General features: G+C 38.0%; 1 protein-coding gene across 1 annotated transcript in view; it reads left to right on the top strand.

Annotated features, from left to right (window-relative positions):
* Positions 1 to 3,127: 3,127 nt before the first annotated feature.
* Positions 3,128 to 13,770, top strand: part of LOC103150848 (gamma-aminobutyric acid receptor subunit rho-2) — a 34,581-nt gene continuing 23,938 nt past the window's right edge. The window contains exons 1-3 of the mRNA XM_007570604.2: positions 3,128 to 3,748; positions 6,331 to 6,402; positions 7,315 to 7,421. Coding sequence (XP_007570666.1) covers positions 3,624 to 3,748; positions 6,331 to 6,402; positions 7,315 to 7,421 — 304 coding nt within the window. The 5' untranslated portion in view covers positions 3,128 to 3,623. The remainder of the gene's footprint in view (positions 3,749 to 6,330; positions 6,403 to 7,314; positions 7,422 to 13,770) is intronic.

Genomic DNA, 13,770 nt, shown 5'->3' with positions numbered 1-13,770 from the left:
CACACACACACACACACATATATATATACACACTCTCCTCTCACTGTCTTCAATCTACTTTACAAACATTATGAATTGTGATTTGCTTTGTTCTGTTTCCACTGAGTTTTCTTGAAAGCAAGGTTCAGATCATTCACTCTCCCTCATGTTTGTGCCTCCTTCATCCTGTTCTGAGTTGTGGAGCGATCACCTTACTTGGATGATATTGTTACTCACAGCACTAACTGGAAGAAGGAACCCGTCCATTGTCCTGGACAACCTTCACTCGGTTGGGTTGACGATGAATCCATCAAAGTGCATCTTTGCTGCTGCTCAGACAGAATATCTGCACCGTATCATTGGCCAGGCGGTTATCAAGCCACAGATCAATAAAGTCCAGGCCACTGAGTCATGCCCTCTGCCCCAAACAAGGAATTTTAGATTGTCTTTGGGCCTGGTTGGTTTCTACCAACAGGACAGTGCTGTTCACACACAGGACAAGATCCTGCTCACCCAGTTCCATCCAGAGGACAGAGGAACTTGCTTACATATTGACTCCCAACAGTCACTATGTAACCAACCTGTTTTATACAGTTACAATTTTAATGAAGCAATCATATGACAGAGTGATGTGGATCTCAGAGCAGACTATAAGAGGCTCATTTATGGTGGCATAAATGAGGTGAAAGGTGTTTGTTTTCACATTTTTGGGTACATTAAAACCTGCNTCATTCTGTAACTGTTCTGGCATGCTTCCTGTTTTGCTTTTTCCATGATCAAGTTGAACATGATTATGTGTCTTTGTAGGACCCTGGGGGAAACACCTGATGCTGTGGTTCTTGTTGGGAAGACAGGCTTGGAGGCTGGCATGGTGAACGGGTGTGTAGCTCATAGAACATTAATGTCAGTCATTCAGCAACAGAGATCTAATTCTATTTCACTGTTCTATTGGTTGTTAATGACACATTGCCTCAAGTTGACCAACTTAAGATGTAATCTAACAATAAATTGGAAGACTGAATCAGCTGTCATTTTATTTGATACATTTGGTGGACATTGTCCACATCCATATTCCTTCATACTTATTAAAGGTTTTATTCTACAAACAAAAGTTTGTCCTCAAGTTTATATTTAATTGGTGGCAGGAAGCTTTTTGCGCACATTCTTGCAGAGGCCCCAAGGACTTTTGAAGAGTTTTTCTAGAATCTGGCTTTTAATTTTTTTTATGTCCAGTTCTTGTACCTGACCATGATTTTGTGAATGTCTGCATTGATAATTGAATAGGTGGTAAAATTAAGAAGGTTCAGGCTTAAAAACTCACCGAAATAAATCTGTTTCAAAGAAAAAGAAAGAAAATCCAGTAAGATGCCAGACTAGAGAGATCCTTTAACCTCCATCTGTTGGATGAAAGGTTATCAGATAAGAGCTATCCAGGAATCATAAACTCTTTGAGACACATCTGAAAATAGTCAGATACCTTTCTGAAAATAACAAAAACAGTGACAGTTCAAATAAAAGCAGCTTATCAGGCCAAAAAGGCTTTTAACGACTGCATAAAAATTTGGTTCCTCTCAAGCATAATGTAAAGAAGTCATAAAAAGCCTTTGTAGTCTGTAATTATAAGTACAGTGTGTATTTCTTGATACTTCTTTGCACAGAATAAAAATGTGTTTATTAGCATATATAAAGAGGCGTAGTTTTGAGCAACAAAGATCAGTTTTGCTGTTCACATGGTCACCTTGTCATTGTTTAAAATATGTTGATTCTTTCTCCCTGTTTCTCTGTTTACTCTCCTCAGTCCTCTGTCAAGGAAGATCATCGATGGCACCAAAACACGAAAGCTGAAAACCAGTCACCTTCTGCGTGTGGACGAACACGACTTCACCATGAGGCCAGCATTCGCAGGTAAGCAACTTCTCTTGAAAGCTACCACTACTTTAGTAGATATTCTATTCTATTCTATTCTATTCTATTCTATTCTATTCTATTCTATTCTATTCTATTCTACAGTCATATTCTATGAAAATAAATTGAGATTCATTTGACCAAAAAAATTTAAGTCCAATTCAATTCACTCCATTCCAGTCCAACCAGTCTCAAGTAGTCAGATTCAGATCCAGTTACACCCAGTGAGTTGTTGACAGCAGTACCTCTGTTCAGTGGCTCCCTAACACCATTAGTTTTTATGGATCAGTTGGTTTCCCTCCCTGCATATTTCTTCAGTTTTTTTTTTTGTTAGTTTTTTTTTTTTTTTTGGTCAAAATTACATATGTCAGAAGATAAAACAAATTTTACCATCAAGCAAAGATAACCCAACTAAACACAAAATGCAACTCTGATGATGATTTAATTTATGAATACATAAAAAGTTATTGAAAGCAATCTGGCACAGTGTGGACAGAAATGACCCCTTTGTCTGAAGCTAAATTTACCGTAAAAAACTTTTCTTTTTTTTTTTTAAGCTGCACTCAATTCCTGAGCCACACCTGCCTGTTATCACTGTCGCAATGTAGAATTAAGATACCATTTGAATAAAATCTGAATGAAAACAAGAAACGGTGTAAAAGACCTCAAGNCAAGAATGAGGACATCAGACAGACCGATCTTGTTAGATGTGTTAGATGTAGATGGTTCAGAGAGACAATGATTCTATAGGTTAGAGCCATGGTTTATGTGGCTCCCTGAAACCTGGGAAGATTCACCACTGTTCTGTTTCCACTTGGGTCTCTGGCTGCATTATAACATATTAATCTTTTCACAGACTAATAGAGTTCAGTGAAAATATGTCTTGTCCTTTCTTCAGAAATCTAATGACCTATATTTCTTTGGATTTAGATTATTATTGATTTTTTTTCCTATTTTAAATATGATATTTGCTGTTGCTCTAAGTGTCTCTATGTTTTAATTTGTTTTACTTTTGTGCGACCAGACTGTTGTGTGTTGCAGATTTCTGTTCAGGTCCCTCTTGAAATGAGGAATATAAATAAATAAATAAATAAATAAATAAATAAATAAATAAGAAATATCTAAGTGTGACCCAAGCAGAAACAATAGAAATTTGTAAATGCTTTTAATGACATTATGCTATATTTAACAGTTACAGTTGACCATATTTATTTAAAAAAAAAAACAGTCCTTATGAGAGCAGAGGACAGTATTTCCTATGTAATGTTATGTCCGTGCAGGTCCAGCTCCGTGTCCTTTAAACAGACAACGTGTCCGGGTCTACAGTCAGAAACAGTGTTCGTGAGTGTGAAGCTATTGACAGTAATTTGTTGAATTAATGTGGCGGTTAGGTCAATCTAAGAGTGTTTTCAGCTGAGAGAAAAGGGAACTGACGTGCGTCTCCTGCCTCTCTCCAGCACCAGGATTCGTCGTGTCGATTTGTTTGTTTATTTCGCTCTGCGGCGCGTGCCTTGTGCTGCTGATGCCGCGCGCTTCCCAGTGACAAAAAGCCGCTCTGCAGTTTGACCAATCAAAGCGCTTATCAGACTTTATCTCTGTGGCGAACAAGTTCCACAGTCTCATGCCTGTCACATTTTTGCCAGTGCGTCAAAAGAAGAGATGATACCGGGTTCAGAGCGCCCCTCCTGCGGTCCCAAGGTCTCTCTTGTGGAATCCCCGCTGGACCTTTAAAAGTCAACATGCCGTGTAACGCCAGGGTCCTGCTTCTTCTTTTTCTGTCTTTGATTCTAATGGCCGAGTCCCGGAAGCTGGGAAGCAGGAGAAAGCGGTGGTCCGAGCCGGAGGAGACTCTCAAGCCAGGAAAGTAAGTATTCTTAGATTCAGTTCCACCATGAGGTCAGAACTGATGATCAAAACACTGTCGATCAATGGAAGACACTCATCCTCCATCCATTCGTCCTTCAATATGCACTCAGTCTGGAACTCTATTCTGTGGAGCTATAGAGACAGCTGTCGGGCAGCTTAGATTTGTGAGAATGAACAAAAGCGGATGTGTTCTGTTGATCATGTCCATCCGGACTACTCGGTTTCCTGGGCTCGCGGTGAGCCAGCCAAGTCGTGCGTAAAAAGACAGACGCAGAAGGAAGATTCTTACGTGATTCAGAAGCGAAAGAGGACTTGTGCTTGCCTGCACAAATAGGTTTAAGGTTTTCATTTAGCTAAAATTAAAAAAAGAAGAAGAAGAAATCATCATCCCCTCTTTGTTTTCTTTTTCACCATTTCAAAATAATACATTCAGACATAAGAAACACACATTTCCAAATTCAGGATTTTTCACATCATAAAGCCTTTCAAACAAAAATTTTCTCTGATCTCCAAACCAAAGGCAGGAAGCTGAGAAGACAGAAAATAAGGTTAGAAGATCGAGCTTGTGTACATTCAAAAGTCTCAGTTTAACATTTCTTTGGGTGTTTCTGTCTGAAATTAAATTGTATGAAATTTAAGTTAATCAAGTAAATGTAATTGAGTCTAGATAATCTGCACCTCTGCTCTGAAGCAGTGCTTCTCCCAACAATTCTGACTTTCTGAGAGCTGAAGTTGCATGTTTTCACAGACAAAATTTTTATTTCCAGTGAGAAGAACAAGACATTTACCAAATGAAGCCAGGACTTCATCTGTTTAGTGTTTGTGCTGCTGGTTATCCATCTCATTGTGTCAAAAGCTTTCATACTGTAACGTTTTTTTCCATATTCGTTAAGAGGAAGAGCAAACCAACTTGGCAAACATCCTTCAAGCAGAAACAAGCATCAAGATAAATATTAATATAAAATGAACTTGAGATGAGAATTTACATTGGACAGTAAAATAAAAAGATGTATGATATCCTTTATCACACCATTAATGTCTGTATTTGTCTGACTCTGGAAAAAAAGAAGTGCATTTATTTGTCTCTGAAAATAGTTCCAACCGTGTATTTATTCAGCGATTTAATTTAAAGAACTGTGATGCTCTTTTTTTCAGTTCAACCATTCATTTATATGATGACTGATCCCAACCCACTGCCTTGTAGGTAGACATGAAGACAGACATGTTGTGATGTACTGCACTGTGTTAACTGACACCACAAGGACATAAAGTGGACCCCACTACATGGCAGAGTGACCAGTTTATGTAGTATGACTCAAACAATCCTCTGATACATGTACCTCAGACCGGCTAGGTGACAGTACGTAGAAAACATCGTTCTAGATCCCATCCTACAGGTCACCACCAACCCATCTGTGATTCTAACAGATTTTCCTCACTCAACAACACACCCATTGTGAAGCTGACTCTGGTAACCATCAGAAAGGTGACATTAGAGACACCAGCAGCCATGTTTGAATGTTTACCAGGAGCCAGAATGGGCCACCTCAAAGAATAAGCATAAATAAAGTAAGATAGTTGTTTATGCTGGTGGTGATGACACCCAGTTACGCCAGTCGGAGGTCGCTGTTGCTTGAGTGTGTAAGTTTACTAAAACAATGTCATTTTTTCTGGTCTCCAGCCTGATTGGACCAGTGATGACATGTTGCCGTTCAACTGCTGGTTGTCTAAGTGGAGTCCTGAAAACAATGTGGGCTACATTGATAATTGGCAAACATTTTGGGAAAAACCTGGTCTGATCCAGAGAGACGGTATCATCCCACTTTGGATGGAGCAGCTTCTTCTCTCTAGGAAATTGGCCAAATTGATTATTCCTTCAAAACAGTGACAGCCGAGGCTCCAGACTAGGAAGCAGAATTATACAGCTTAATTTTTGCTCTTGCTAAGTGATTGTCCAAGAGCAGGGAATGCTGCAAGTCAATGACTCATTGTGATCTGTTGGGTTTCTTATAGAAAACTTTTACAACCACTTTGAGATACAAACTGCACATGACTACATTATTTGAAAACTACCATCAATTGGAATGTATCAATGATTGGTCTGAACTTCTGTTTTATGGATTGGGTCAAAATAAACCAAATTTAATTCCATTAAAAGAGGACCAGTTCTGAAGGAGGTCCAAGAATTGATTTGATTCAGTTTTTGATTCAATTTAGTTTGACCAAGGTCAGTTTGAAGAGTAGTCATCTGGGATCAGGGATGGATTTTGAGTTCAATTCTAGCTTCCCCACCATTACACGCTGAAGTGTCCTAAAGCAAAACACTGAAATTCCAGTTTCCTACAGATCTTCACATCTATGTAATTTGGAAGTTCACACAGTTTTTCTGTACAGCTCTGATAGCAAACAGAAGGTTTACAAAATATGATTATGGTAAGAAAGAAAGGAAATCATAATATGACCCATTCATTTACTCTGATCTCCTTTTGTTCTTAGCATCGTCATTCTGTAACTGTTCTGGCATGCTTCCTGTTTCGCTTTTTCCATGATCAAGTTGAACATGATTATGTGTCTTTGTAGGACCCTGGGGGAAACACCTGATGCTGTAGTTCTTGTTGGGAAGACAGGCTTGGAGGCTGGCATGGTGAACGGGTGTGTAGCTCATAGAACATTAATGTCAGTCATTCAGCAACAGAGATCTAATTCTATTTCACTGTTCTAATGAGACATTGCCTCAAGTTGACCAACTTAAGATGTAATCTAACAATAAATTGGAAGACTGAATCAGCTGTCATTTTATTTGATACATTTGGTGGACATTGTCCACATCCATATTCCTTCATACTTATTAAAGGTTTTATTCTACAAACAAAAGTTTGTTCTCAAGTTTATATTTAATTGGTGGCAGGAAGCTTTTTGCGCACATTCTTGCAGAGGCCCCAAGGACTTTTGAAGAGTTTTTCTAGAATCTGGCTTTTAATTTTTTTTATGTCCAGTTCTTGTACCTGACCATGATTTTGTGAATGTCTGCATTGATAATTGAATAGGTGGTAAAATTAAGAAGGTTCAGGCTTAAAAACTCACCGAAATAAATCTGTTTCAAAGAAAAAGAAAGAAAATCCAGTAAGATGCCAGACTAGAGAGATCCTTTAACCTCCATCTGTTGGATGAAAGGTTATCAGATAAGAGCTATCCAGGAATCATAAACTCTTTGAGACACATCTGAAAATAGTCAGATACCTTTCTGAAAATAACAAAAACAGTGACAGTTCAAATAAAAGCAGCTTATCAGGCCAAAAAGGCTTTTAAGGACTGCATAAAAGTTTGGTTCCTCTCAAGCATAATGTAAAGAAGTCATAAAAAGCCTTTGTAGTCTGTAATTATAAGTACAGTGTGTATTTCTTGATACTTCTTTGCACAGAATAAAAATGTGTTTATTATTAGCATATATAAAGAGGCATAGTTTTGAGCAACAAAGATCAGTTTTGCTGTTCACATGGTCACCTTGTCATTGTTTAAAATATGTTGATTCTTTCTCCCTGTTTCTCTGTTTACTCTCCTCAGTCCTCTGTCAAGGAAGATCATCGATGGCACCAAAACACGAAAGCTGAAAACCAGTCACCTTCTGCGTGTGGACGAACACGACTTCACCATGAGGCCAGCATTCGCAGGTAAGCAACTTCTCTTGAAAGCTACCACTACTTTAGTAGATATTCTATTCTATTCTATTCTATTCTATTCTATTCTATTCTATTCTATTCTATTCTATTCTACAGTCATATTCTATGAAAATAAATTGAGATTCATTTGACCAAAAAAATTTAAGTCCAATTCAATTCACTCCATTCCAGTCCAACCAGTCTCAAGTAGTCAGATTCAGATCCAGTTACACCCAGTGAGTTGTTGACAGCAGTACCTCTGTTCAGTGGCTCCCTAACACCATTAGTTTTTATGGATCAGTTGGTTTCCCTCCCTGCATATTTCTTCAGTTTTTTTTTTTGTTAGTTTTTTTTTTTTTTTGGTCAAAATTACATATGTCAGAAGATAAAACAAATTTTACCATCAAGCAAAGATAACCCAACTAAACACAAAATGCAACTCTGATGATGATTTAATTTATGAATACATAAAAAGTTATTGAAAGCAATCTGGCACAGTGTGGACAGAAATGACCCCTTTGTCTGAAGCTAAATTTACCGTAAAAAACTTTTCTTTTTTTTTTTTAAGCTGCACTCAATTCCTGAGCCACACCTGCCTGTTATCACTGTCGCAATGTAGAATTAAGATACCATTTGAATAAAATCTGAATGAAAACAAGAAACGGTGTAAAAGACCTCAAGATCAGAAAAAAAATCAAAAATAAACGAGAAGCAAGGTCTATCAGTCTGGAAAGGGGAACATGTGGAGTAAAACTAAAACAAAGACAAAAGAACATTATACCAACAGCTGAACAGTTACTTGCTGCAAGTAAATATAATTTCAGCTCTCCACCTGAAAATTCTGAATTTAGAGAATTTCAAGCTCAGACAAACTTGGGTTTGGCATTAAGTCCAACTCATCACTAATAAAAGTTGACTCTGGAATAGCCTAGTTCAAGTCTGCACTTAAATCTGACTGGAATGATGTGGCTCAACCTTAAACATGCAGTTCATGCTAAACATCTGATGGCAACTGTTGTTGCCAATGGTGATACAACCAGTTTTTTGGTTTAGAGGAAAATTACTTCACATAGGAGAGCTTTGTTCTGATATCTTTTAATTCATAACTAGGGTAAGGGTTAGGGTTAATGGAAGTAATACTTCCAAGAGCCACAGCGATAGAACCATGTTCCATCACACTGAGTTAAAGTGACAGAACCCTGCAGAACCTGGAACAGAACTCCTCCCCTCGCCTCATTGTTACCATGGAGTCGTGCTTCTTGCATCTGTCTACAGCACTGCCAGGATTTTCTGAAGCTGTTTGAGGTGTTTTTTTTTTTGTTTTTTGTTTTTTTTTGTATTTTCTTCAATACATCATTTCCACCATATGTTGGCAGAACCATTCTGTCATGTTCAGTTTGTAGTCATTATCTCTGTGGTTGCTTTGCACCTTGAATGTCAGAAAAAGCCCCTGCTGCTTGAATTTTAGCAGGCAATTAAAAATAAGGAGCTTATGATTCAACTAAAGAGTCCAGCTCTTTGCTGTTTAGAATTAAACAGCTCTGTTTAAACCACTAGAGGAAACGGACCGTGGTGAATTTTAGGACAACAGTTGCAGCCACAGATGGGAGCATACGTCCCACTGAGGAGCCTTTTGTCTTGTATTTACTTATCGTTATTGTCAGATCCTGCAGAAAACTCATTCTAGCATCACCAAACACTGACTTGTGTGAGCAGTGAGCATCCCATTCCCTTTCCAGGGAGAGAGATTTCAGTGCAATCCTCTGACTGAGGGAGAATTGTGAGTCAAACAGCTGCTCTGGTTCCTCTCAGTGTCATCAAAGCTTCTTACAGAACTACTTCCTGTTTGTTGACTGCACCACAATAATTGAAACTTTCTTTCTGATCATCATTCTGGAAACACAACCAAGTAAAATGCAGTTATGCCAGATGATTTTTTTTTCAAACAGTAAACAGTATAACAGTGAAGTTAATTTTATTTGTCCAAAACAGAATCCAAAATAGCTTTATTATTAATGTTTACCTAGAAAAAAAACAGTTTATGTCCAGAAGTATGATCTGTTTCTGGTGTCATAACTAAATCAACAGCACCAGCTCCCTTTGGTCAGACCTAATTCAAACAGTGGAAGAGATGGGGAATATTTGTCATCATGTTACTTTTGAATTTCTTTGAGTGCAGCTGTTTGATCCTCTCTGCGTTAGGTTGAAAAACATAGATGAAAACAGATAGATCCACCATGCATTAGTCCATATTTGTATAAAAATAGCATTGAGATATTCTGCCAAAATATCGACTCTAATGCATTGCATCACTGGAATTCCCTCTTTGGATTTGCCCTTGTAATGCATAGGCCTAGCTGTCTGATCTAAGCGTGATGAACCGGTGCCGGATTTACAGCTGCTAATCCAAGAGCAGATGAGTGTGGGATGGGTGTCCTCAGCATCTGTAGAAATGACATGAAGATTATTCTGTGATCGCTGAGTTTGGAGAAATAAAGAGTTGGGATTTCTTTTAGGAGCACCTGTATACAGAATATGTAGAGTTACTTTAAATGGTGTACTTGTTCATGGCTTCAGATGTAAAGTGAGTACATATCAAATCAAATTGTGCAAAATATGAAACACACAGCTGAGATGGAAATTAATAAATTACTAAGCAAACTGTGTACTGGTATTATATTGGGTTAAAGGTAGTTATGTCAGATTTAGTAATTATCTCAGGTTTATATTAGCATCAGAAAATTCTAATTCCCTGCATGCAAACTGGTTTATTAATAACTAAAATTGCTGGCCTTATGGAGAGCATTTCCCATGAATCCCACTAACAAAATGGTTCACCTTATTTGACCTTTATTCTGATTGTACATATGTTTTAGCATTGTGTTTCATATTATTTCTGAGTTATTACCTGATAAGCAGTAAGGACAGAACATCATCCTGCTCTCCTCTGCCAACATTCAGCCTGGAGACACGGACCATTTAAAACGTCTGTGCTCCCAAATAACCAACATTAATGAACTGAATTTCTTAGTGGTTATTATACAGACAGTGGTGTAACTTTCTGAATTAGGAACAGAAATGTTGCGTGCTTAATGACTCACATAATTAGCTTAATTAAAAAGGAATCAGCTGGTTGACTGAAATCTCAAACCCACCTAGTATAGCTACTTTTATGACAAAGTATGGAAACAAAGAAATTATATTTTTTATTGTGCTCATGTGTTTTTGTAACATTTGCATTTTAAAAAGGAAGATTTGGAATTATACAAGCTGTTGGGCTTTGGCAGAACTCTGAAAAAAGAAAAGACTCCTCTGGCAGCCTGAGCCCACAGATTGAGTTGCATTTTAATTTGACTTGAGGTGTTCTCTGCTCTTGGATGTTTGTGTGTGCGTGCGCGTGTGTGCGCACGTGCGTGTGCATGTGTGTGTGTGTGTGTGTGTGTGTGTGTGGGTGTGTGTGTGTGTGGTGGGTTGGGGGTGTAGCTTTCTGGCCATAAGGAAATGCCAGTGGATGCACTTTAGCATTACACTGAAGTGCTGTTGAGAGCCATAAAGAGTCATCAGGAGCTGTGGAGTGGAGCTTTGCTCTGACACACTAATAGGTGTCATCTAAGAATTAGTGATTACTGGGAAAATTTTCTGATGCAAAAAAAAAAGCTTCAAAACAGCAAAAAGGCTTTGGATCAAACACTCATGCACCCTGTAACCAGGGGAACACACACAGCTCAGAAAAGCTTTCTGAGTCTAGTTGTGGCCGTGTGCAGCTGCAGGCTGAGCTGAGGCACCAGCAGACCTCTGCTTCTCATTTCTGCTTTTTCAGCAGGTGTCTGATGTTATGTCACACCAGCTGAAGCTCAGGATTTAATGTGTTCGGCACGTGTTGTGGGGCATATGGTGTGAGTAAGAGAAAGGAGGACAAGACCGACAGCTGGAACTGGGCAGGAGTTAATATCCCATCTTCCAGGTAGCAGATTTGCTGGGCCTTGGGTTATGTAAGGCTGGCACCCGTACGGCTTCACAGATTAACTAGACCACAGCAGCCAATGTCACTGCACTGAACAAATGACAGAAGGTTCTGTCTGTTTGTTTTTTTCTACTAATGATAAGGGTAGTAGGATACTCTTCCATATCCCTTTAAATCCCAAATTGTCCTTATTTCTAATCCACTCAGTCAGTTGAGCAACACACATCAGTAAACTGCAGAATCCTGTCAACTATTTAACCAAAAACATTGTGTGAAGTGATGTGTATTATTAGTCATGGCTTACCAGAGTATTCTATCCTCTTATTTTATGAGGGAGCGCTTCATGACAAGGAAGCAGACAACATCATGAGTAGAATAACACTGTTATATTTATTTTTATCAGAAACTCTGGCTGATAAAAAAAAAAAAAAAAAAATCTATTGGCTGTTAGCCAATTCATTTGATTCAGTTCAGATATTTATAGAGTTCGACTCCAACTCAGATCAGAGTCATTTCAGGTCAGCTGGCATAAAACAAAATATTCTCTTCCATTAAGACCAATTTACTCATGTTTGGTCCAACTGATCCAATGCTTGTTCCAGAACCAAACTGATCAGAATTAAACTGTGTTTAATAGAATGAATTAAGCTGACTTGAACTAAATGTTATTTAGCTTGTATAGTGAATAATGAGCTGAATTCAGTCTGAACCTGATCTCAGTCCATGTCAGTTCAGCTCATTTTAACTCAACATTTAATACATCAGTCATACATTATATTAGCCCCTGTGAAAAAATAATATATCTAAGTGCATTTTAAATATGCTGTATTTTTCTGAAATACATTTTTAGTGGGTTATTGAGTAGATATACTTGCTATAGTACAATTCTGTGATAGTACATTGGCAATGTACACAATGTAATTTTTCTTCAGCCGTAAAGTGTGTTGAACGTCATCCTTCTGTGTTCTGTGTTCTGGTAGCCTGATGTGTTTGCAGTACTGTGTATATGAAGCATGTAAGAAACAAAGTGGCAAAGCAGAATAATAAAAGACATTGATAAATAACTAAAAAGTGTACTTTATTAGCAATTATAATAAACTGAATGTTTAATTGGAGCAAACTGAGATCACAGAAGCAATATAAAATATATAATGCTTCTATATTTAGAAGACATTCTAAATACATTTTGTGTAATTCTTTCACAAAATGGCATACTTAAGATGTACTAATCAAGCATGGAAATTGTACACATAAGGGTTTGTTATGTTCTAACTAGTATACTTTTAGTTGTTGCACTTTAGCAATGTAATAGTACACTTAGTATACTTCAAATTTTTCTAAAGTTTTTCTACAATTTAATTACAATTTCATTATAATTAGGGCTTCACAGTGGCACATTTGGTAGAGCTGTTGCCTTGCAGCAAGAAGGTTCTTGGTTCGATAACCAGCCTGGAGTCTTTCTGCATGGAGTTTGCATGTTCTCCCTGTGCATGGTGGGTTCTCTCTGGGTACTCCAGCTTCCTCACACAGTCTAAAAACATGACTGTCAGGTTAATTGGTCTCTCTAAATTCTACCTAGGTGTGAGTGAGTGTGTGTGCATGGTTGTTTGTCCTGTCTGTCCCTGTGTTGCCCTGCCTGGCGACCTGTCCAGGGAGACCCTGCCTCTTGCCCGAAATGTTCATTGGAGAGAGGCACCAGCACCCTTCCCAACCCCACTAGGGACAAGGGTGTTAGAACATGGATGAATTGATAAATACAATTAAAATATATTTATTCCAAAATAGCATCCTTTCAGTTAAATAACTCTTAACAAACTTGAAGTATAATGATGATTAGTCTGGCTTCAAGTAAGACTTAATATACTTAATATATTTATTTTTCACAAGGGTGTATTGGGTTTTTAAGCATGTTAAAAAGTGCTATATTACATTATTAAGTGAACACAGTTCATGGTGGGAAGACTCAGCTGATTAAAACAGCCCAACACAAATGTGAGGTTAGGGGTGTGCCATATTGTCTTGTTTACAGTAGTACCAGTGGTGCTACATGCTAATGCTTTCTTATACCATTACAACAAAGAAGAAGCTGGTCAGCTGGTCCACCCTCTGGTCTGGTCTGACTTTCACAGAATCAGCTGCTACCTGCGAAAAGAAAAGGATTTACAGAAGTTTCTGTTGTTTGGCCGCTGCAGCAGGGGAGGGCAGAGCGTTAGGGTGGGGTTGTGGTTGTCGGAACATGAGAGCTAAAAATCTAAACACTGACAGATATTACTTCAGTGGAGCTGTTTTAAAGTTACATATTTGTTTGGCCAAATTCAACAGTAATTTTAAAAAAAGCAGAAAATGTGCAATATCATCTGTGATATTGTTCTCAAGGTTTTTAAATAAATAAATAAA

Source organism: Poecilia formosa, unplaced genomic scaffold (genome assembly GCF_000485575.1).
Source record: "Poecilia formosa unplaced genomic scaffold, Poecilia_formosa-5.1.2 Scaffold264, whole genome shotgun sequence".
Lineage (NCBI taxonomy): Eukaryota > Metazoa > Chordata > Actinopteri > Cyprinodontiformes > Poeciliidae > Poecilia > Poecilia formosa.
Note: the sequence above shows the minus strand (reverse complement) of the source record. Positions and strands in the feature narration are given on the sequence as shown.